The sequence below is a fragment of the Oryza sativa genome, chromosome 2 (genome assembly GCF_034140825.1).
Source record: "Oryza sativa Japonica Group chromosome 2, ASM3414082v1".
In the NCBI taxonomy this organism is placed as follows: domain Eukaryota; kingdom Viridiplantae; phylum Streptophyta; class Magnoliopsida; order Poales; family Poaceae; genus Oryza; species Oryza sativa.
This window is the reverse complement of record NC_089036.1, coordinates 31805106-31829172: the sequence shown is the minus strand read 5'-3', so window position 1 is coordinate 31829172 and position 24067 is coordinate 31805106. Positions and strand designations below refer to the sequence as shown.

The 24067-nt window shown below is 49.0% G+C and overlaps 1 protein-coding gene, 1 non-coding gene and 1 pseudogene across 2 annotated transcripts; 2 read left to right on the top strand and 1 right to left on the bottom strand.

Annotated features, from left to right (window-relative positions):
* The first annotated feature begins 5377 nt into the window (after positions 1-5377).
* Positions 5378-5956, top strand: LOC136355291 (uncharacterized; annotated as a pseudogene).
* An 11685-nt stretch (positions 5957-17641) lies between these two features.
* TRNAM-CAU (transfer RNA methionine (anticodon CAU)) lies at positions 17642-17713 on the bottom strand. The gene has a single exon. It is a non-coding gene; the product is annotated as a tRNA-Met (tRNA).
* Positions 17714-21056: 3343 nt separating this feature from the next.
* On the top strand, positions 21057-24056 carry LOC4330720 (cullin-3A). The gene is made up of 2 exons (XM_015771200.3): positions 21057-21416; positions 21918-24056. The coding sequence occupies exons 1-2, from the start codon at positions 21247-21249 to the stop codon at positions 23956-23958; spliced, it is 2211 nt and encodes a 736-aa protein (XP_015626686.1). The 5' UTR covers positions 21057-21246; the 3' UTR covers positions 23959-24056.
* Positions 24057-24067: the final 11 nt, after the last annotated feature.

Genomic DNA, 24067 nt, shown 5'->3' with positions numbered 1-24067 from the left:
TCTCGCTCTACCATCCACAGGCCTTCCTCATCAAGTTCCAACATCGTCGCCATTGTGAGGAGGCCCTGGTCAAAGGGTACGTCAAGCGTCGCGGCATCGAGATTCATTTCATCAAGTGGCGCAGCCTGCAGAGTGCGCTCGGCGTCGCGCTTATGTTCCGCGTTCGGCTGTGCCTCGACGGCGTCCCCATGCACGCCTGGGCTGCCGACATCGCCGAGCGGATCATCGGCCGCACCTGCGCACTGGAGCAGATCGAGACCGACGTTGTCCATCCGGTGGAGTCCGGCAACACGCGCTCCATCGACCTCTGGGCGTGGACGGCGAACCCCAGCACCATCCCGAAGAGGATGTGGCTCAGCTTCACCAACAGGGCGAAAGATCCCAAGCTGGCACCCCTGCTCGCGGTGGAAAGCCCGCCGGAGCACTGGCAGAGAGGGGTGCGCCATCCGGTCCTCTTCCATCTGGAAGAAATCCACGACTACACAGCGGCAACAATTGACCTGGAGGAGCAAGGTAGCTTCCAGCCGACCAAGCGTCGGCTGCCGCCTTGGAGCCTGGGAGTGCTCGACGGCGAGCAGGTCCCAGGACGGGTGTTCGAGGATTTTCCGCATCACCCACCGCCGCCCCGCTCGGTTCACGACCGTCTCGGCGGCACTGAGCGGGAAGTCGATCGCCACGAGGACGATCGCCGCGATCACCACGACGACCGCCGGTCCGGCCGCGGCACCAGGGACGGCCACACTCGCCGTGGGCGCGCGGCGCGGGGCGGGCGCCCTCGCGACGACGACGACCGTGATGACTTTGATGACGACCAGGACGAAGATCGTGAGGAACGTGACCGGGACGATGACCGCGGTCGAGGCGACGATCGCAAGGACCGTGACCGGGGCGGGCGAGGCAGGCGACGGGGGTCCAGCAACGACCACCCGCGACCCTGGCGCCGCATTGATCGGGACGATGATCGCGACAACCGAGACTGCGATCTTGGCCACGACTGTGGCGAGCAGCGGGCAAGCGACAATGACTACCGCCGCGAGCGCACGCGCTCCCTGCGGCGGCGGGACAGGGGGGCTCTAGCCGCTACGGCGGCGGTAGACGGAGACCGGCTGACACTATCTACGACTCGAGCAAGCAGCTCTCCTCGACGGACGCCTTTGCTCTGCACGGCAGTGCGCTCCAAGCAGAGGTAGGTGAGTTCCACTTATTGCACGCCCTGCACAATTCCCCCTTCTCGCTGCAGGAGCCCCAATTGCCATCGTCAGTGGACCAGCTACAACGGCTCTCCTTCATCGCGAACAAGGCTCTGGCGGGGATGCCGCCACTCCCGGAGCACGCTCTCCCGGCGGACCCAAGGAATGAAGCCTGGTTCAGCATGCAGCCTGGAAGCCGATCCCGGTGGAGAGCGTCTTCGCGCGCATCAAGTCGAACCTGCCACCGCCGACTGCGGCGACCACATGCCAACAAGTTGAAGAAGCGCTGTTGCGGCTCGAGCTGGCGGCGACGGCAGCGATAGACTGCCCAGTGGGGGACGTGTCGCCTTTGCAGGCCGCCTCACCGCCACCTCATGCTTCGCCGACTCTGCTTCCTCTCGAAAGCCAAGTCAGCCTCATGCACGATCTGAGGGAGGTGGTGGCGGAAGGGGGCAACAAGGATGGCAATGGCAGCCATCTGGCGCCGCTCCCACCTACTCCGTCCCCCATCCAGTCTTCTCAGGTGGCGGTCCCGGCATCGCCGAACTCAACGGGCATCCTCGATGCCTGTTTGCATCACCGCCGCGAGCAATCCTCGCCTCGCCACCAGCGTCGCCGCCAAGATCACCGTGCGTGCATCCGATCCAGCTAACACGGCGGCTCAAGATCCAGCCAAGGAAATGCGGTCAGGCCACCCGGCGCAACAAACGCATTGCCAAGCAGACTTCAAGGCCGACGATGGAGCGGTGCCAGCGAGTTCTCTTCAAGAGGCTCGGGATCCTCAACGACGAAGGCGGCACATCGATCGAGCAGGTCCTTGCCCAATACATCGCCATGTTCAATGGGCTGCTGCCACCCCACATCATCGCCGCCCTCACTGCGATATTTGGCATCGACGACGACGAGCAGGACGCCATGGACGCGGCACTGATATCTCTGGTAGGTGAAGGAGTTGCGGAAGTGGCCGATGAGGTAGAGAAGAACGCCGCCTAATGTGTCCTGGTATTGACCGGACCTGGAATGGGAGCCTTCCTTTCTCCATGTATCGTCGTCTTTTGTTGGGTGGATGGAGTGCTGGTGGCCTGCGAGCTATCCTCTCCGTGTCAATCCCCTCTGTGTCAAGCTGGATCGCCGGCGGCCTCGCAAGAACCTCTTCATTTATGTTGTCAAGAACCTCGTTTATTTCCCCTGCAGTGTGGCGTCTTCTGTGAACATCTTGTCTACGCATCGTCTTTACCTGCATCGGCGCTAGCTTCGGCGGACTTCACCGCCAAATTTTCGGCCGCACATTACGTCGAACACCTTCGGGCCACTGTGAACCTGTCGAACCAGTCCAGCCGCTTCCTGGGCCTCTCCAGCGAACCAGGCCAGACACGATGTGGGCCGCCTAATGGGCCTCTCTCCGATCGTCAAGCCACCCCCCTCCGCTTGTTTCTCCCTGAACCGGCCGATGGGCCTCAGGCCGCCCCCTCCTTAGCATTTCCCGGGCCTCTATGTGCCCTCCTGCGCAGGCCCAGCGGCTGGGATGGCCATGGCCAGCGCCTGCTGACTGTTTGGGCCGCCGCCCCTACACAAGACCAAGCAGCCCACCCCCTTCGTGGGCCACGAATACGGAGAACAATTTTACTAAAATGATGCAAATCCTAGATATTATTTCCTAGAACGTGAGGGAGCTCAATTCGGCTGCGCGCTGTAACACGATCCATGAGCTTATGGCAGACACGAAGTGCAGCTTGGCATGCTTCCAAGAGACAAAGCTACAGAATATAGACGATGGTCTCGCCCGCTTTTTAGGAGGCTACAAACTCGACAAATTTGCCTTTAAGCCGGCAAGAGGCACGAGAGGGGGGATCCTCCTCTTATGGAATAGCGCAGTCTTTGACGTCCAAGAGGTCCGAGTCAGTCGCTTCTCGATTTCTGCGCAAGTGACGGTCATACTCACAGGGGCCACATTTCTGCTCACCGGAGTTTATGGGCCCACAAGGCACCACCTCAAAAGCGCCTTCCTTCGGCACATAAGAAGAATAAGGCCCGGCCCCGAGGACGGATGGCTTATCCTTGGAGATTTTAACATGATCTATCGAGCAAGGGACAAAAACAACAGCAACATCAACCTTGCACGCATGAGACGCTTTCGCTCAACAATCGATCGATGTGAACTGCATGAGATTCCCTTGCAAAATAGGAAGTTCACCTGGAGCAACGAACGACGAAGGGCTACACTTGTCAAGTTAGATCGCTACTTTTGCAACGAGACTTGGGACTTGGCCTTCCCTAACCATGTCCTTCACGCCCTACCCACAGGGCCTTCTGACCACTGCCCTCTAGTCCTCTCCGACCCCCAATGTCCACGTAGGCCGAGAGCCTTCAAGTTTGAGAACTTCTGGACAAGAATTCCAGGATTCAAAGACAAGGTCAAGGATGCCTGGTGTCAGCCTTCGTCACACACAGAGCCTATGCACCGCCTAAATGAAAAGCTTCATCGCACCGCGACCTGTCTTAGAGAATGGGCAAAAGGAATCTACACCGAGGCCAAACTGCAGTTTCACATGGCGCTCGACGTCATTAAAAGACTAGATGTGGCACAAGAACATAGAGACCTCTCTGCCCAGGAAACAAGACTAAGAGCAGCCCTCAAGCGTAAGATCCTTGGCCTCGCTTCCATTGAGCGGGCAAGGAAAAAGCAGGCCTCCAGAGTAACACATATCTGTGAGGGAGATGCGAACACAAAGTTTTTTCATCTCAAAATGAATGCGCGAAGAAGAAAGAACACCATTCATCGGCTGAAAAAAGACAATGGTTGCGCTGTGACACATAAGGAGAAGGAAGCAACGATCCATGACCATTTTGCGAGCATAATGGGACGGCCGGCGCCAAGACCAAATAAGCTAAATTGGGATGCCCTTGACATCTCACCGATTGACCTAGCCACCCTAGGGGAGCCCTTCTCTGAACAGGAAGTACATCAAGCAATCAAGAAAATGCCAAGTGACAAAGCTCCAGGGCCAGACGGCTTCACCGGGATTTTCTTTAAAGTCTGCTGGGAAATCATAAAGGAGGACGTCTTTCTGGTCTTCAACTCCATTTACAATCTCAGATGTGCACACCTGAATCTGATCAACTCTGCGAACATCGTCCTAATTCCAAAAAAAGAGGGGGCCGAGGGCGTTTCAGACTTCAGGCCAATCAGCCTAATCCATAGTATCGCTAAGATCTTCTCCAAGATGCTTGCATTGCGACTAAGGCCTCATATGCACAGCTTGATTTCGATCAACCAAAGTGCCTTCATAAAAGGGAGAAGCATACATGACAACTTCCTCTTCGTGAGAAACATGACTAGAAGATACCATCGATTGAGGCGGGCGATGCTGCTATTCAAGTTAGACATAACTAAGGCCTTTGATTCAGTTCGCTGGGATTACCTGCTAGCCTTGCTGCAGCGAAGGGGTTTCCCAACAAAGTGGATAGATTGGTTGGGGGCTCTGCTATCAACTTCCACCTCCCAAGTACTTCTCAACGGCTTGCCAGGGCAGCGGATCAAGCACGGAAGAGGCCTTAGGCAGGGGAACCCCCTATCGCCACTCCTTTTCATACTTGCGATTGACCCCCTTCAGCGAATCCTTTTCAAGGCTACAGAGCTCGGCGCAATCTCGAAAATTCGGGGGAGAACAACTAGGCTAAGGATCTCAATGTACGCAGACGACGCCATCATCTTCATTAATCCCACCCGAGGCGATGTTACGGCCTTCACGGACATCCTGCAGCACTTCGGCACTGCAACTGGGCTCGTCACCAATTTTCAGAAATCCCAAGTGGCGGCCATCAGATGCGGCGGCATCGAGTTGAATGAGGTTCTTGACGGCGTCCCTGTGGTGAGGGCAAGTTTCCCCATCAAGTACTTGGGCCTCCCCCTAGCTCTGGGAAGACTGCGGAAGGTGGACTTGCAACCTGTCTTTAACAAAATTTCCGGAAGGGTAGCAAGCTGGAGAGGAAAAAACATGGCAGCGGCTGGAAGAACTACGCTCGTCAAATCTGTGCTAACGGCGCAACCAATCTACCTTCTGACCGCTCTGAAAATCACAAAGGAATCCCTCGAGCAGCTAGACAAGCAGCGACGCCACTTCCTCTGGGCAGGCACGGGTGATATTACCAGAGGGAAATGCAAGGTCAATTGGACAAAGACGTGCATGCCAACCAGCCAAGGAGGATTGGGGGTCCTAAATCTGGACAAATTCACGAGGGCCTTGAGGTTGAGATGGCTGTGGCATGAATGGAAGGACCAGACCAAACCTTGGGTGGGGCTGGAGACGCCATGTGATGAAATAGATAGGAACCTCTTCGCCGCCTCAACAAACATAACAATAGGGGACAGAAACACGGTGCGATTTTGGGAGTCCGCGTGGATTGGTGGGCGAAGACCCAAAGACCTCATGCCGCTTGTCTATGCGATCTCAAAAAACAGAGGAAAATCCCTTCGGCAAGGAAAGGAGGAGGACGCCTGAGTGCAAGATTTGAAGCTTGATTCACAATCATCTATCACAGTCGACCTCGTCGAACAGCTAGTCGCACTGTGGGAAGCGGTCCGAAATGTGCACTTAGACGTTGGAGAACAGGATCAGATTAATTGGAAGTTCACAAACAATGGGCATTACACGGCCTCCTTGGCTTACCATGCGCAGTGCTGCGGGGCGCCGAGTACAATCTTCAATTCCTTGATTTGGAAAGTGTCACACCCCAATCTGATACCGCCGTACAACGGCACCTGACAGGAGCGTGTCGTAGGGAAACGGTGCGAACCGCTTCCTACGAAACCGCGATCTCGGTACCAGTCCCAGGACATAGTGCTGGTACTCACGGTGACAAATATGAATCATAGCAATCCTTAAAATAAATAGAGGACTTATTTACCTTAACTTAGGTTGCAGCTCAGAACAACCCGAGAATACAACCGACGACGCGGACGAGAAAACACCAACAGCAGCAGCAGCAGCGGAACCAACGGACCAACACCCAACACCACAGGCGACGGCTGGGAACCAGGACGAAACCCTAATCTTCACTTCACTTTATCTTCTCTTCAGGGCGGAGGAACTATATATAAATATTTATATAGAGCAAGGGTGAGTACTTTCGTACTCAGCAAGTCACGGGAACTTAGGTGTTTAATGCAAGCTTGAAAGAGAGGCAAGGTTGTTTTGCAAATCTTTTGTTTGAAATCATTTTGAAATCACTAAGTGATTTATTTCTTTCTAAGTTTGGGCCGAAAAGAGACTTGCGTCTCGATTCGACTTTAAGAGATGTTTTTCAACAGCTCATTTAGTAATGTACCGACCTCCCGGGTCAGATCATTACTTCTCGGCTCCCAGAGCCATTCCACTTGATTAATCGGCTCCCAGAGCCTTTTTCATTTTCTCGGACTCCCAGAGTCCAGCTGCCCAGCAGCAAAGCAATCCGCCTCCACTCGGGAAGCCTAGTCTATGATGCCCACAGACATCCCGAATCACACAGATTCGTTTCTGACCACTCAGGTCATCCATCTGCCACATAGGCTGATTCTGGTTACGATTCCCACACCACAACAACTTTTCACAAAGCACAGGCAAACAAATCTACGCAACGGGAACCACCTCATATCCGCCCATGACCGTGGGCACGGCTGTTCGAACAGTTAGTTAACCTCTGCAGAGGGGTACACTTTACCCACAAGATACGAACTTATTCCGAACACCCGTCGGTATCGGAGGTTCGCAACAAAGCTTTTCCCAAGCCGACCCAGGGTTACCTCATGCCACATAGAAGGATCAAATCCTCACATAAACATAGGCCATTTTAGGCGTTCACAAATCAAACTCCAACCACCTTGATCGGTAAGTGAGCAAGCTTCTCGTCCTTGCCTTACCAGGAACCCGGTTTGTCCGACCCCGCCCCGGCGTTCCCAACTATTGGCATGCGAGGTTTCCCTGAACCGACTAGTTACTTAGCCAGGGTGTCCCATTCCACCTTGTGGTTGCACTTTGATTATGTTCGATGAGTTTCCCACAGGAATCGGTCCTTATATGCGAATACGGGACAGTGCCACATAGGCACAACCCCCGCATCGCGAGTTTTCACAATTCATTTTATTTTCAAACACACCGACACCACATGTCGGGTTTTGAAGGCTTCACAAACCCATTTCCCAAGTTTTCGACAAACAATGGTGTTTGTGGGATATTTGGTATACGCGCTCAAAGAGCACGAATACCGAGGTACCACAAGGGTGGAGCGACAAGGAATCAGGGTATTACGACCTACGAAAATTAGTGCGACTACTGGGTAGGTCCGTCGGTTTGGCACGCAAACCGAGGCCAAGCAAGTTAAGTGTGTGATTCTACTAATGCATGTTGCAAACAAAATAATAATGACTTTGCAATTATAGGGGCAATTGGTCAAAGGGTGACTTGCCTTGCTCAAGGTCTTCACGAAGCTTCACGAATCTTCGAGAAAACCCGCGATCGACGAAAATCCGGTAACCGCAACTATACACAAACAATCGAAAACCTAAACAAAAGACCAAGAAAAGGATCCTATTTAGACTAAATAATAGTGCCATTAAATAGATCTCGATTTTACGGGAATACTGGAAGTGGAACGGGGTCAATCGGAATTACGGATCGGGAGATATGAATTTTGGAAGTTTAATTGGAGTTTCTAGAATAGGAGAAATGGTTTATGGAATTTATAGAAATAATATTCTCAAGAATATTATTGACAGTCACGGACGTGCGGGACCAAGGGAAATGATTCATGGAAATTTTGGAATAAGGAATTGATTTATGGGACAAAGGAAAAAAGGATTTATTAAATCCCTGAAAAAAAGAAAGGATGGAGGGATGTTAATTGGACTTGGGCCGAACGAAGGGGCGCGGCCCGAAGAGATGCGCGGGCGCGGCCGAGGCGAGCGGGCCGGCGCACGGGAGGGAGGCGGCCCAAGGCCGAACGAGGCGCGGCCCACGCGACGCAAGCCGGTGGACGCGGTCCACCGTGCCGGGCGCAAGGTGGGACCCACAAGGCGGCGACACGGCTCACGCGAGCGGGGTGCACGCAAGGCGGCGCGTTGGATCAGTGGACCGGGAGACCTTTGACCGGTCTCCGCGGGGCCGGGCGGCTGAGGTGGCATCCACGTGGATGCCACGTCGGATGGGGAAGGGAGAGGAGGCCGGGCACGCTGATCCGATGGCCGGCGATGAGCGACGTGAACCGGCGAACGGCGGCGAGGTGGATTGGGGGGTTAGCACCAGAAGAGAGAGGAGGCCAAGGGGGATCGATTCAACGGAGCGGATTAGCCGGGGGAAAAACGACAGCGGCTGGCGGCGGCGACCAATCTCGCCGGCACGCCGACGTGGCCGCGCGCGAGAAGAGCGAAGGGCGCGCGGGCTCGGGCTTAGCCGAACCGGTACGCGACCGCGATGCGCACGCGGGGACGCGGGACCCGATGGTCACCGGCGGCTCACGCACGGCGGCGTTAGGCGGCGGCGGAAGCGGTGACACGGCGCGGAGACAAGGGAGAAGGCCGACGGCCTTGGGGCAGCCAGGGGGAGGTCAAGGGGATCCCCGGGAGCATGGCGGCGAGAGGAATCGACGCGAGAGGAGCCGACGACGGTGGATTGCGGCGGCGGCAATCACCGGAGATCAAAAGGGGAAAACACGACGAGACGATGAGGGTTCGATTCAAAGGGGTGGGAGCATCTCCGGGGTTCAAGGAATCCGTTTCCGGCGTCGGATTGGACGGAGCGGCACCGAGATTGGCTGGCGATGAGAGGCGGCCTCCGGGACAGAGCAAGAGCTTGTGGCAAGCTATGCCGAGGGGCGGCGGGCGCGGCGCATCGTGCGGCAGGAGGAGGATCATGGTAGGGAGCTCACCAACGAAGAGGAGGCAGCGTTGGCGGCGCGGTCGGTGTCGCGGCGAGGTGGTCGCGACGCCGAGGCGGCACGGCACCGAGAGGGCGCGGCCGGGGAAGAAGGGAGGGAGAGGTGGTGCCCGGAGCTCCTCGTCACGCGTCCACGCACGCACCGGCTCCTCCGGTGCTCGGCAACGGACGGCAACGGCGAGAGCGGGACAAGCAGCAACAAGGCGGCGACGGTGGTTCGGCGGCAATGGCGCGGTGGGTGTGAGGACTGAGGCGAGTGAAAACGAGAGAGGAGGGGTTTGGGGTGGCTTGGTTTTATAGTGGAGGAATGTCGGTTTGGGAGGGGGAACCGACATAGAGCGGTCGAGCGCTCGGCTGGCGGTCACAGGCGATGCAAGAGCGGCGGATGCCGAGGATGCAAGGAGCGGCGAAGGCGATGGATCGGGCGGCTGAAATCGAACCGCTGGAGCGCAGGCTGGCGCGGTCAAGGTGGGGGCGGCGAGCTGGCGGTCGCGCCCGTGGCCCAGGCGGTGGCAGGCGGTGACACCGATGGTGGTCGGGCAAAAGGAAAAAGGAAGAGGGAAAGGAGGGCTTGACCCTTGCCGAAACGGGAAAAGGAGGAGGGAGAGGGGTGTGAGACAGGGGGAGGAGAGGGAGAGCAGCTGCTTCTCCTACTCTTGGATGGGTGCGGCGTGGAGTGGCGGAGCGGCAGCGCACGACGCAGGCGACGCCAGGGCTTAACGCGGCGGCAACCGGGCGGCTGCGCGGCGCAGGCGCGGCAGGGCTGACGGCGGCAACGACCGGCCGGTCGGCCACGCGCGAGCGCGGGAGAGAGTGAAGGCGGTGGCGGGTTTTGGGCGGCGACGGCGGGAAGCGGCGTCGGCGCGAGAGAGAGAAAGAGAACGAGAGAGCGAGAGAACGCCCGAGAGAGGGAAGGGAGAGAGAGACAGCGCTCTCTCTCTCTCTCTCGGTGGTCACGTGCGGCGCACGTGGAGATGGAGAGAGCTGAGAAGAGATGGGCCAGCGGCAGGTTTCGGCCCAAATCATCACGAGGGAGGTAAAGTAGACTTTTACTGAGAAAGCTGATTTGGATAGAATTGGAGAGATTTAGGGTTTGGATTCGAATTCAAATTTGATATTCGAACTCGAGGGTTTAGGGATGTATCAAGGGGAATTCAAGGAGAAGTCATGGGAAAGATTCAAAAGGAATACTTGGGTATTTGTTCTCGGGAACATAGGGTGGAGTCAAGGAAGGAAACAAAACGGGGGTTTGGACATTTTGGGATTTAGAAATGTATTTGGCGAGGATTCAAAGGAAGGGATTGACTTTCGGATTTAGATTTCGGAGACTTGAATTGGAAGAGGAAATTTGAGGCGGAGGATTTTGATTTCGATGAGAGGGAACAACGGGATTTGATATGAGATCTCGGCACGACTTAGACTCGCACACAAAGAACGAAAATTTTCGCAATTAGGATTTTGCCGAATTAGTTTTTAACGACTCGCGAAAGGCGGAGCGTTACAGAAAGCCTGGGCGCCAGGGAAATGCAAATTTCATGCTTGGCTCATCATTCAGAACAGAGTCTGGACTTCAGACCGGCTTGCGACCAGGGGATGGCAGAACAATGGTTGTTGCGCTCTTTGCCGCCGCGAGACTGAGACGGCATTGCACCTCGTTGCCACTTGTAGATACATCAAGAGGATCTGGCACCTCGTCTCTGCATGGGTGGGCTATCAGCAGATGGACCCAACGGAATGGGAGGAAGCCCAGTCAGTCAAACAGTGGTGGGAGAACATTGCAAACACGCCTAGTGTCCCGAAAAAAGGACTTCGATCGCTCATTCTGTTAGTCGTCTGGGAAATTTGGAAAGAGAGGAATCGGCGGATTTTTGATCACAAAGAGGTGGCAACGAACTTCCTACTAATGAAAATCAAAGAGGAGGCGAGCCTTTGGGCTTTAGCAGGAGCTAAGCGGCTGCGTGAGTTAATCCCGCACTCTGTATAGTGTACAGCTATAGTGGCTCTCAGTTTTCCTTTTACCCCTAGGGGTTTGTATTTTCTCCTGCTCTATTCAATGAAAAGGCACTCTAGTGCTGCTTTCCGTTAAAAAAAATTAGAAATATAGTGTCGCGAGCAGTATATAGTTATACCACTGCTATCTTGTGTTGTTGTGGCGTGTGTCCCTACTGGCTCCAAGGCTGGCCCGTTGATGACTGATGTCGTGCGTGCCATGCACCAGCTCGATCGTGTCGTCCGTGCATGCATGCGGGCTAACCACAAAGGGGAACAGCAAACCTGCGGCACGGACACGCACATAAAGCAGATCACGAGGAGCAATACGGATAGGCCACTCCTGATCACCTTGTCTTTGATTGAGAGAGAAAGAAAAGGGCGCTTAGATCGATCGATCGATCAGACGGCTGGGGTTTGGATTTGTGGGCTGCAAATTGCGATCCGAGAGAGGGGCCGGCCAGCCAGGCTTGCGCTGCTGCTAATACCAGGGAGGCAAAACGGGCAGAGGTCGACGGTGACATCTGCACGCAGGCATGCATGCAGATGTAGTAGTAGAGGCCTCTGCTTCCTCTGCTGCCTGTGGCTCATGTGGTGTTTGGTTGGAGAAACTAAAGTGGGGCTAAAATTTAGTCTCTCTCACAAAAATATATAGGGACTTATGTTTTTTAGAAAGCCCCTCTCTCCCAAACACCCTCTCAATGATCTTTGCTTTGCCATTTGCTCTGTGCCTCTGCAGGCCTCTCTTCTCTGTGAGCTGTGTGTAGACTACGGTTTATCTGTGAGCTGTGTGTAGACTACGGTCTACGGCTCGACCGGGTAAAAAATTTACAGTAAGTTTGGTTAGCTAGTTCACGGGTCCCCGGCCGGTGGGCCCCATAGGTATATACCTCTCTGCAGCCGTACGTTGGCAGCAGCATGCAGCGCATATGGAATAGCAGCAGTTAACATATCCACAACGCCACCTGCAGCGTAGTGCATGACAGGACCGATACATACATATGCTGATAGATCATATGCACGTACTCAGTCTGTACTGCCATCGCGTACGTAGCGTTAAAACGTATGGACAGGCGAGTAGTACATGCGGACGAGGGCCCAAGAGATTTCACGAGTACATGCGCCTCTCTGGCCCCCAAGTCCCCAATTGGTCCAAATCCAACTACCAGTTTTAGATTTCAGGAGCCAGCTGCATACGCAGCTCTCCCGGCCAGTTGGTCCAATTAACTTGTGTGAGCGTGCATGCATGCGGGTTGCAGTCACTTGCAGAGCCTCTGCTCCTGCTCGCGTCGCATGCATGGCACCGCTGGGCTTGTTCGCTCGCTCGCTAGCTAGCTAGCTCATTCGCCAGTGCGTGCGAAGCAGATGATGAGATGATGGAGCAGTAGTGGAGTATTAATAAGACCACAGGTTCAGGGCTGAGATGATGACGATGATCTATCTGCTTCCTCTCTTACTAGTTTTGAACCACCTGAACTGGCCGGTCGCGAGTGCGCATGCATGCATGCATGCAACTGGACGGCCGGCGGCGGATTGGCGGCGGCTCGCCAGTTTGCCGGGGTGGGAGAGTCAAAGAGCGCATGATTGTTTTGCATGCGCCGGCCCGCGGCCGGATCGTGCGTGGATTGCAGGATGCGGTACGGTGCGTCCGTGCGTGCCATGCATGGCCCATCACCTGTTCATGTGGAAGAGGAGAGCCCACTGGCCAGTTTGGGAGTAGGAACGCGTCATTTTTCCATCCATCTCTCTTTTTTTTTAATGGAATTTTTCCAACCATCTCGTTTGGTAAGAGAAAAATTTGAAAGAATTTTTAGTACTCCTTTGGACCGAAGGATGCATGGTCCCACAATTTTCTTTGAAATTCTATGGAATATGCTGTTTAATGGGAACTTTCAAGAAAAACTAACGTATATATATCAGGAAAGACATTGGTATGTGCTTGTTGGAATACGTAGTAGAGTTACTATTGTTTTTACCGAACGACATGTTCTGTAAAATCTTTTGGATCCATTCCTGGCGAGTTCAACAATACGTGATATGCTTTTTTTTTTTTTGTGTTTCTCTTATTTACACTGCTTAAAAAATGACTTTCCAAGATATTGGCCATTTTTATAGATAATGATAAGAATTAGGTATTGTTTTTACAGACGGACTCTTAAGAAAACTTGCTTTTTGTGTGCAGATGTGTTAGCAACAAATTTTAACATCAAAATCAAAAAAGAAGGGGGAAGAGCGAAGCGGATTTGGTGTGAAATCGAGTTGATCTTCGGGTCAGACTGCGCATCAGCTAAGACTACCAACGATATGCTATCAACCCATCTGCCGATCGGCTATCGGCTGACTAACTCTGCTTTTGTCTTTCTTGCTGATTGTAAGATCAAATCAGCTGGCACCCCCTTGACACACTCGAGGCTAGCCTTGGACCTGCACTGGAGTTAAGCAAATCTTCCAGGCCGTCATGTTTCAACACGCTTTTAGCACGCCTAGTGGGACACTCGAGGCTAGCCTTAGACCTACACTGGAGTTAAGAAGATCTCTCAGGCCGCCGTGTTTTTACATCAACAAGATGATAGCTCGCTTGTTATTTATTTCTACACTTTCGCACTCTCTCTTACTTTGTCCTGTGGTTTGCGGTGTGTTTGTTGTGTTGCGTTCACCTTTGCAGAGTTGGCTGATGGACGATGCTCCACTTCATGCATCCCTAGGAAATAGTAGGAGGAGCAGACGGATGTTAGGGAGACCACGGCTTCGGCAATGACTTTTGTGGAGGTCGTTCACTATAGTCGAGGAGTCCTCGACGGATGCTACGCCTCTAGGTCATGTGATTCTTGAGTTGGGGGGGTGCTCTGTCGCTGGTGCAGCTGACACAATGGAATTAATTGGTCGGGAGGCAACGACTGGATCTAGAGGTCGTGTTGTGGCATGCTAGGCCTCCACCGCTGCACCCATTTTTCTCTTTCATTTTACAACAACAAAAAAAAATTGCCCAATCATTTTATGTAACCTGACAACTTGTAAAAGTTGATGATTTATATAGGCCTTTTGTTAGATGTAGGCACTTGAACTGTAAGTGGAAATCAAGGAATTTATACAACTAGTGATTTATTTAGAGGTTTGTTAACAGTATTATGTAATTTACTCTCTATGAAGACATGTGAGGGTGCCTATTAGACGCAGTTACGCTAGGGAGACGAAACATGATATTTTATAATAAAAATAAAATAATAGGGGTTGAAAGTTTTAGATTTGGAGATGTAAGTTTCAAAAGTTTAGGTAGAGATTTTAAATGCTGAGTTGAAAGTGTTAGATTTGAGGTGGAAGTTTTAAATTTTGATTTAAAGTTTTGAAATTTGGTTAATATTTTTTAAGAAAAATTGAGCTCGTTGTTTTATTCAGACTCTTATTTTTTTTCAAATTTAATTTTCGTTAAAAAAAATCACGTATGCTATATAGAGGCTGGCGTTTTCAGCGTTCAGTGCACATCCCTACATGACTCGGAATCACGTACCACACTTATCGCGTCCACTTGCAACCCCGCCCCCTCCCAAATGATATTATTCCTAGATGAAAACCTATGTCATGTTCTTTGTTGATTAAATCATGGTAACTTCAATACGTAAGTGTATCATTTTCTTTATGGCCGTTATTTTTGGAGAATCTCAATACAAAATAGTCCATGTCATTCTAAAATATAACAATGTTTTCATCTACATTTATTTTCTCAACCAATTATATTTTTTCACTATTTAAATTCCCTAGCTACCTACATTATCTTCTCAATCAATTACAAGATTTTCTTATTTAATTTCCTCAACTTTCTTAATTCATGTCGAACCTTCTAAACTTTTTTTATATTTTGGGAAAGGAGGCAATACGATGGGAATGGGAAAGAAACCTTCCGATCGAAAATCAACAGCTAGCTACCTAGCGCTAGCTGTACGTGCAACTGTAGTAAAGGAAGAGGAAACAGCAGCTGCAGAATTGCAGATGCTAATGGCCGGGCGTGCAGGCAAAGGACATCGCGAGAATAAACAGCGAGTACTATACTCCTACCGAGAAGCAATAGTAAAGCCAGCAAAATATGCGCGCCATCGCTATCATCCGTCGCCTAGCTTTTGCGGGCTCGCGCGCCGGTAGCTACGCAGTTGCCCTTCAATGGTTAGCCGCCGGCAGAGGCCGGATGGACGAAGGGCCGGCGGCGCTCGCGGCCAGTATTGATCATCGTGATATCGAATCCGGCTGATCTCTGCATGTATGCGTGTATTGAGGGCTTGTTTGTTTCGTTGCCACCACGTTAACCCTGTCAAATATTGGTAATGTAACAAATTAAATGTGTACTTAGGAATGCTATTTAACAAAACTTTGATATTGTAGAAATTTTCACTCTTGATTTTTTTCTAAATTTTAGTAAAACTGTAAACTGAACACATCTAATAAAAGTTGGTAATCTAATAATGTGGTGGTTATGTTGGGAAGTACCTACTTCATCTATCCTAATATATATAGCAACCTAGAATGAGATGAGACACCTAGAATGAGATGAGACTCATTCTAGAACTATAAATTTCGACATCGTTTCTGCTAGGCTGCTAGCTAGTTGTCGACAGGTTTTTCAGGACTGAAAACATTCAATTTGTTTGGCCGTCGATCCCGCGCTAAGATTTGTGCTGAGATATTTTGCTATTGGATTTGAACTCTCTTTTCATAAGCTAGTGACACTAGCCAGTCCCACCATCGCATATTTATAACAGATTTGTTCAAGTTACATCCTAGTTGCATGTAGTTAAACTATAGTTACACTATAGTTACATAACTACATTGTTATCTCTATATAAATTAGATATAAAGTTGCATATATTATTTTAATACATATATACAAGTTATTATTATTGTTATAGTCAAGTTATTATTATTGTTATAGTGTAGTTTTAGTGAAATTATATACTATAGTTAAATTTGAAAGTTTTTTTTTTAAAAAAAACTTGTGATAGTTTTTTTTAAGGTAATCTCTTTGGACACGCCCAATATTTAGATTTATAGCTTTAGGATGAGTCTCGTTCGATCTAAGATTACTATATACTGGAAGGAAGGGAAGGGAGTACAAAATAATGAACAAGCCCTAAAGGCACCCGCGGAAAGGCGATAATACTAGCATATGTACGTGCTCCGGTCGATCTTAAAAACGCTCAATTAATGCATTAAGATGGTCAGGTCGATAATTAAAGACTGAGACTCTGAGAATAGCGCAGGCACACGATCACTCGTATGCAGTTGTTCGCACTTGCGAAATCTCTGACGTGGTTATCATTATGCATCCCAATTATTGGCATATCTCTCGTGGGAGTTGCGGTATTGCAGATTTGCACTAGTTATGTACTACTACTACTACACTTTTAGATACTCCAGAGTACTAGTCGTGTGTGTCAGACATGGAGCGGTAGCGCTGCAATGGCAAACATGCGATGTTGGGCGAGTTAAATGGAGGCACTGCACAGGCCATAGATGGGGGTGATACGATCGGCAGAGCTAGCTGCATGCATGTCTAGCTAGCTCTAGCTGGATAGTATCATCTCGTCAGAGCGCTGGCTGACAGTGCAAATTAATATACAGATCGATCGACTTCATCGCCGTAACGGCTGCAGGGCAGGTACGTACCACGTACGTCGTCATTAAGGTTGTATTCAAATTAATTTGTAGATATATCCATGCATGCATGCGCAGGCAGAAAGCGTACTAACTATAGTAATCCCGGATCCCGATCTATACAGTATATGCTAATATGCAGTGATCGATCTATATATATACTCCTACATTTGCACGCAGCTGTTTAAATTAGCCAGAAGATGTCGCAGCATGCAGTGGCAATAATTCGTAGTTTCGTACTAGTGTTGCTAGCTCTCTGCATGCACATATGCAAACAGCAAGCGGTGGCGCGCGGGGTACGTACGCTGCTCTTTACAGGCCAAAAGGGGTAGGCCGCCTTTTGGAGCTAAGCAGCGAGCTAGCTACCGATCCGCGTCGGATGAACAGTGAGGCAGTACGCGCCCCCGCCACCGCGGACCGCGCGCGCGCGTCGCGTCTCGTCTCGTCTCGTCTCATGGATCGATCTGTCTGCGTGCGTGTGTGCCCCAGATCGATGGTTCGATCGCATCATATCGGTCCAGCTAACTGATCGATCGAGGACTTGTGCATGCGCGCGAAATTTAATTAAGCTATGGACCGATGCATCTATGGCGCTAGCTCGCTCGCTGGCTCTGTGGCTAAGGCGACTGTGGCTCCGTCACGTGAAGGCTTGTGCCGATCGATTCGGTGCAGTATGGTATGGTCTCATTTGGCCTTGTGGGTGTGTGAATGTGATCGACCAGAGCGGCAGAAAGTAACAGGGTCTTCTTACAACCGTTGGCAAAGCAGTGGATCGATCGATGATGTTCAACGCTGGTAAGAATGTTGGGCCATACGAGCTGTGGTTGGCCTTACGTTTTGGGCCGAAAACCCAATCTTGTAGCCGGCCGGTCCCTTAAAATTCGCTCAAGACAGAAAAAAAAGGAAAAGTATCAGAGCCAGGTTTCGATCCTGGGACCTGTGGGTTATGGGCCCACCACGCTTCCGCTGCGCCACTCTGATTTGGTGATTGGATTAAGAATAAATATATAAATAATACTTGGTCTCTTATGTCTACAACTCCAAAGGAGGCCTAGAGTCTAGAGATGCTGTGAACTGATGAGTAATCGTGCGGACAAGGCAGCAGATTGGGCAGGGACCATCGACTTGTGAGAAATCAGCAATCACTAAGTCGGAATTTTATACGGTTTTACATAAAAAACCTTTCTACATGTGCAATCATGCTACTAGCCACACAATAATCGAGCTTACCTAATCCTTCTTTCTTACCGGTACTTTTAGTACCTAATCCTTATCATGGGAAATGCCGTGCTGTACCTCTGCAAGCTGCAACAGCGAGACAAGATTCTCCGGAAAAGCTCAAAAAGAAAAATATGCAAGAATCATGTCGAGAGAAACGATTCTACATCCCTTTCCTGGTGTTTGGATAAGGTGGATGTGATAATGTGAGGCTTTTGTTTTAAAAGCTACTTCCTCCACCCTAAAGAAAATACAATTATAGCATTCAAAAGATAATAAATCAGCAGGGTAAAAATAATCTATATGTCCCTCATAAATGAGGGTGATTGATAGCGGGACTGCGGGAGGGTTGTTAGGTACGATGAACAAAAATGAATGAAAGGTAGTTAGAGGGAATTTTTTTTTAGAATTGCATTTTTTTTAAAAAAATAAAGTTTCAATGCTAGAATCGCGTTATTATGGCAAAAGTGCAGCTTTATACTTATTTTTCCAATTTTTAGAATTATTTTATGAAGAAAAAAAATTAGAATCCACAACCTATAACTTTATATTTGTTAATTCCGAATTTCTGAATATAACTAACAGGATAAGAAAGTAATGAAAAATGTAAGTAGATTCTATACATAGTTTTATAGTTATTAATTAATTACAAGCACTACACGAAGGAAGATATCATACCAACTACAAATATCAGCGAAAATTTGGTACTTTCAATAGTATTATAGTATTATGCTTATCTGTAGAGTGTTAGCCTCAAATTCAACCCGTATCAAGAAAAAAAAAACTTTGATAGTTTTATGAGTATAAACATGTCATATTTTTTATATATAGATATAATATTATTGAAAATATATGGGACAATTTCATTTTTCCCCCACTTTGACCTCTAATATTGATTTTGCCTACTCTTTAGAGTTTTCGTTTTTACCTCCACTTTTTTAACCGAAAGAGGCGTTTACCCCTGGTTTGGATGGAAGTTAGTGGGACCAGGTTTATGGCAATAAAAATGAGAAATAAAGGAAATAAAGATTTTTTGAATTAGTTATTTACTCTTTTACCCCTGTGAAAGAGTTAAAACTAATCTCTCCTCTCCTCACCTCTCGCTGCACATGGTCAAACTGAGACCTAGCCGGCGGCGGCGAGCGGGTGGTGGCGGCGGCGGCGAAGAGCATGCGTCGGCTAGGCGCAGCTCCTCCCGGCGCGAGCAGGAGGCGAGCGTGCCAGGCGGCGGGGAGAGGGCGACGCGGCGGTGAGCGGCCGGCGGCCAAGCAGCAGCGGCGAGCGGGCCAGGCGCAGCCCCTCCCGCCAGTGGCGGCGGCTCGACGCTGGGAGGATGCGGTGGTGGCAACTCGGCTGGGGAGGAGGCGACGGTGATGGCTCGGCCAGGGGGCGACGGTGGCGGCTCAACATGGGGAGGAGGTGGCGGTGGCGACTCAGCTTGGAAAGGAGGCGGCGGCCCGGCTAGGGGTGACAGCGGCGGTGGCCCACTGGCCCGGCCAGGAGGCGGAGAGGAGGAGGCGGCGGCGGTGGCCCGTCGACCCGGCCAGGAGGCGGCGACTTGTAGAATATGACCTTTTTTTTTTCCAAATTTTGTCCTTTTTTTTCAATATTTGTCTATATTTATCACATTTGTATATCAAATTTTGAAACAAATTGGTTTACGAAAATTGCAAGATGCAAACAGAACTAATGAACAAAATAGGGGAAAATCAGCACAGTGAGGGTAGGATGTCTTTTCGTCAAAGATTTAACGCCGTTAACATGTCCATCAAAAATAGGGGTAAAGCTTAATTTCGTTTTAAAAAAATAGGGGCCAAAACAAAAACCCTAAAAAATAGAGGCAAAACCAATATTAAACATGAAAGTAGGGGTAAGAATGAAATTGCCCCATATATAGATTCAAAGAAATATATATAGATATAATATTACTGAAAATATATGTATAGTTTTTTTCTAAGAACTTTTAGTGACATTTATCAACTAGTGTGAATGGTGTGTGCACGTGAAAACTTGTATATATAGGATACATTCATATCATACAAATATTACATAATAAAGTAGAGGACTTCCCCATACAAAATAGCTAGTTAAATATTGGATTTGTGATAATACTCTTTGCGCATATGTCCATATATGCAATTATATTTTGTATAGAATAGATCGATATTTGAATCTAGGATTAGATTTAATGTACAAACTTATGTTTATATTTGTGTATACAATTGCATCTTTATACAACTATATTGCCATCGCTCTATATCATTATGGTTTGGTTTCATCACGATCTAACGGCTTAATATTTTTTATTCTATGTGGCGAACATGATATATCATTTCCGAGATATATTGTATATTTAGGTTGTGTTCTTCAATGTGTTGGAAATTAACCCTTCACACACGTAAAATGAAGTAATGGATTACCGCATGATTAATTAAATAATAGTGAAATGAGCGTGGCTCAACTGGTTAGGTTCCTTGTGGTGGAACCAACTCACCCAGGTTCAAATTCAAGATTGACACAGGTGCTTGCATTTACGGCTAATTATTCTTTTAGTGATAGGCGACGTACCTGTCGATAGTGAAGTGACAACCCAATCTTCCGGAAGTGTTTATAGGGGGTAGGGTAGATATGCGACATACCTCTGTTGACAGCGAGGTGCTAGCACAATCTTTTAGAGGTGCTCATAGGGGGTAGGGTAGATATGTCCCAATCTTCCGGAAGTGCTTATAGGGGGTAGGGTAGATATGTGACGTAACTGTTGATAACGAGGTGCTATTTTCCGAAGGAGCTTATAGAGGGTAGGGAAAATTAAGTAATAGCTTAAAAATCCTGGAAAATGGATTAATATGATTTTTAAAGCAACTTCCCAATTTTCTGTATGTGCTCATAGGGGGTAAGGTAGATATGTCGTTCAGTTTTCCAGAGGTGCTCTTAGAGGGTAGGGTATTTATTTATTACATATATTATAGTAAAAAAAGTCAAAGATATATTTTGTTATTCAAAACATCAAGAAATATCTACTATTATTTATTGGTTAGTGTTGTTAAAGGGGTATTTGGTTTGTGGCAACACAATTATTAGTTTGCTCCCTGAGCGAAAAGCAGGCAAACGCCTTCGTAATTAGAGAGAGAGAAAAAAAAAAAGCAGGCGACGCCAGCACTGCAGGGAAGAAGAGGAACTGAAGCCTTTCTCTTCTGTCCGCCGCTGCGCCCTCCCCCTCTCTGTCCACGTTCCCCCACCCCACCTCGGCCTAAAACCCTAGCCGCCGGCGGAGCGGGACCTCACCGGCGGCGGCGATGAGCGGGGGCGGGCCGCCGAAGAAACGCAACTTCAAGATCGAGCTGTTCAAGCACCGCGTGGAGCTCGACCCCAAGTACGCGGAGCGGACATGGAAGGTCCTGGAGCACGCCATCCACGAGATCTACAACCACAACGCCAGTGGCCTCTCCTTCGAGGAGCTCTACAGGTTGGTACAACCCCCCGAGGCCCCGCACTCCCATGATCCTCCCGCCTCCTGCCGTCGCCGTCGCGTTTCCCGCTTGGCGACCTAGATCCTACCGCCCCGGCCCTAACATGTGGTTAATTAGAAAATTTCAGTGTGCCAATTCTAATAAGTTTGCTCCTCTTGAGATGATTAATGATTATGATTACTAGCCGAACATTCCTGTCGCATATGTTGATGGTTGAAAGTGATTTCTTTCGAGAGAATTCTCTTTTAGTATTTGTGATCCTACAAATTTTCGTTAAAATACAGAATTTTTATAGTCAACGATCAGTATTAGGGAGATTGGGCGGATGTTAGGTGTTGGATATTGATGGGTTACTCCATCTAGTCATCTGTAGTATTGACTTAGTTGTTGGAAGCCATGCTTGTCGGCCTCTTTGGTCGTCACAGCAACTTGGTGATAAATAACTATTCTGAACCTCACTTGATTGTAATTTGCAATATTTCCTTTCATCTGTGCAGGAGTGCCTACAACATGGTGCTCCACAAGTATGGTGAGAAGCTATATGATGGCCTGGAGAGAACTATGACATGGCGCTTGAAGGAAATATCAAAATCAATAGAGGCTGCACAGGGTGGTTTGTTTCTGGAGGAGCTGAATGCCAAGTGGATGGATCACAATAAGGCATTGCAGATGATCCGAGATATTCTAATGTACATGGATCGAACATATGTCCCGCAATCCCGTAGAACACCTGTTCATGAGCTTGGTTTGAATTTGTGGAGGGATCACATAATTCACTCTCCCATGATTCATAGTCGGCTGCTTGATACCCTTCTGGATCTTATTCACAGGGAGAGAATGGGTGAAATGATTAACAGAGGCCTGATGAGGAGCATAACGAAAATGTTAATGGATCTTGGTGCTGCTGTATATCAAGATGACTTTGAGAAGCCGTTTTTGGATGTTACAGCTAGCTTCTACAGTGGAGAGTCTCAGGAGTTCATTGAGTGCTGTGACTGTGGGAACTATCTTAAGAAGTCCGAGAGACGTCTCAATGAGGAAATGGAACGTGTCTCACACTACTTGGATTCTGGCACTGAGGCAAAGATAACTAGTGTGGTTGAGAAAGAAATGATTGCCAATCACATGCATAGATTGGTTCATATGGAAAACTCAGGCCTTGTAAATATGCTTGTAGATGACAAATATGACGACTTGGCTAGGATGTACAACTTATTCCGAAGGGTTTTTGATGGGCTATCGACAATCAGAGATGTGATGACTTCATACCTAAGGGAAACAGGGAAGCAGTTAGTGACAGATCCTGAGAGGTTGAAAGACCCAGTGGAATTTGTTCAGCGCTTGTTAAATGAGAAGGACAAGCATGATAAGATCATCAACGTTGCTTTTGGCAATGACAAAACTTTCCAGAATGCTCTAAATTCATCCTTTGAGTACTTCATCAACTTAAACAACAGGTCACCTGAATTCATATCGTTGTATGTTGATGATAAACTTCGGAAAGGATTGAAAGGAGCCACAGAAGAGGATGTGGAGGTTATTCTGGACAAAGTCATGATGCTGTTTCGGTACCTCCAGGAGAAGGATGTATTTGAGAAGTACTACAAGCAGCATTTGGCGAAAAGACTATTGTCTGGCAAAACTGTTTCTGATGATGCTGAGAGGAGTATGATAGTTAAACTCAAGACAGAATGTGGGTACCAGTTCACTTCCAAATTAGAGGGCATGTTCACTGACATGAAGACCTCTCAGGACACTATGATAGACTTTTATGCCAAGAAGTCTGAGGAACTTGGCGATGGCCCAACACTTGATGTCCACATTCTTACAACTGGTTCTTGGCCAACACAGCCCTGCCCTCCCTGCAACCTTCCAACTGAAATCCTTGCAATATGTGATAAGTTCCGGACATACTACCTTGGAACTCACAGTGGCCGGAGATTGACATGGCAAACAAACATGGGAACAGCTGACATAAAAGCCACATTTGGGAAAGGTCAGAAGCATGAACTAAATGTATCCACTTATCAGATGTGTGTTCTCATGCTGTTTAATTCTACCGATGGGTTAACCTACAAAGACATCGAACAAGATACTGCGATACCTGCCTCGGATCTAAAGAGATGCCTTCAATCTCTTGCTTGTGTCAAGGGGAAGAATGTTCTCCGCAAGGAACCCATGAGCAAAGATATATCGGAGGATGACACATTCTACTTCAACGACAAGTTCACAAGCAAGCTTGTTAAGGTCAAGATTGGGACAGTAGTGGCGCAAAAGGAATCTGAGCCAGAGAAACAAGAGACTCGTCAACGGGTTGAGGAGGACAGGAAACCTCAAATTGAGGCTGCTATCGTCAGGATTATGAAATCCAGGAGGGTCTTGGATCATAACAGCATTGTAGCTGAGGTTACCAAGCAATTGCAAGCCCGATTCATGCCGAATCCTGTTGTCATAAAGAAACGCATAGAATCTCTAATTGAGCGTGAATTCTTAGAGAGGGACAAAGCAGATAGGAAGTTATATCGCTATCTTGCATAGAAGGTCATTATGTGATTATTGATGAGCAAATGGCTTGTATTCATGTAAAACGGTTTCCATGACGTTTGAGTTCAGTTTTATTCGTTCCACTTTGTCCACTGAATCATAG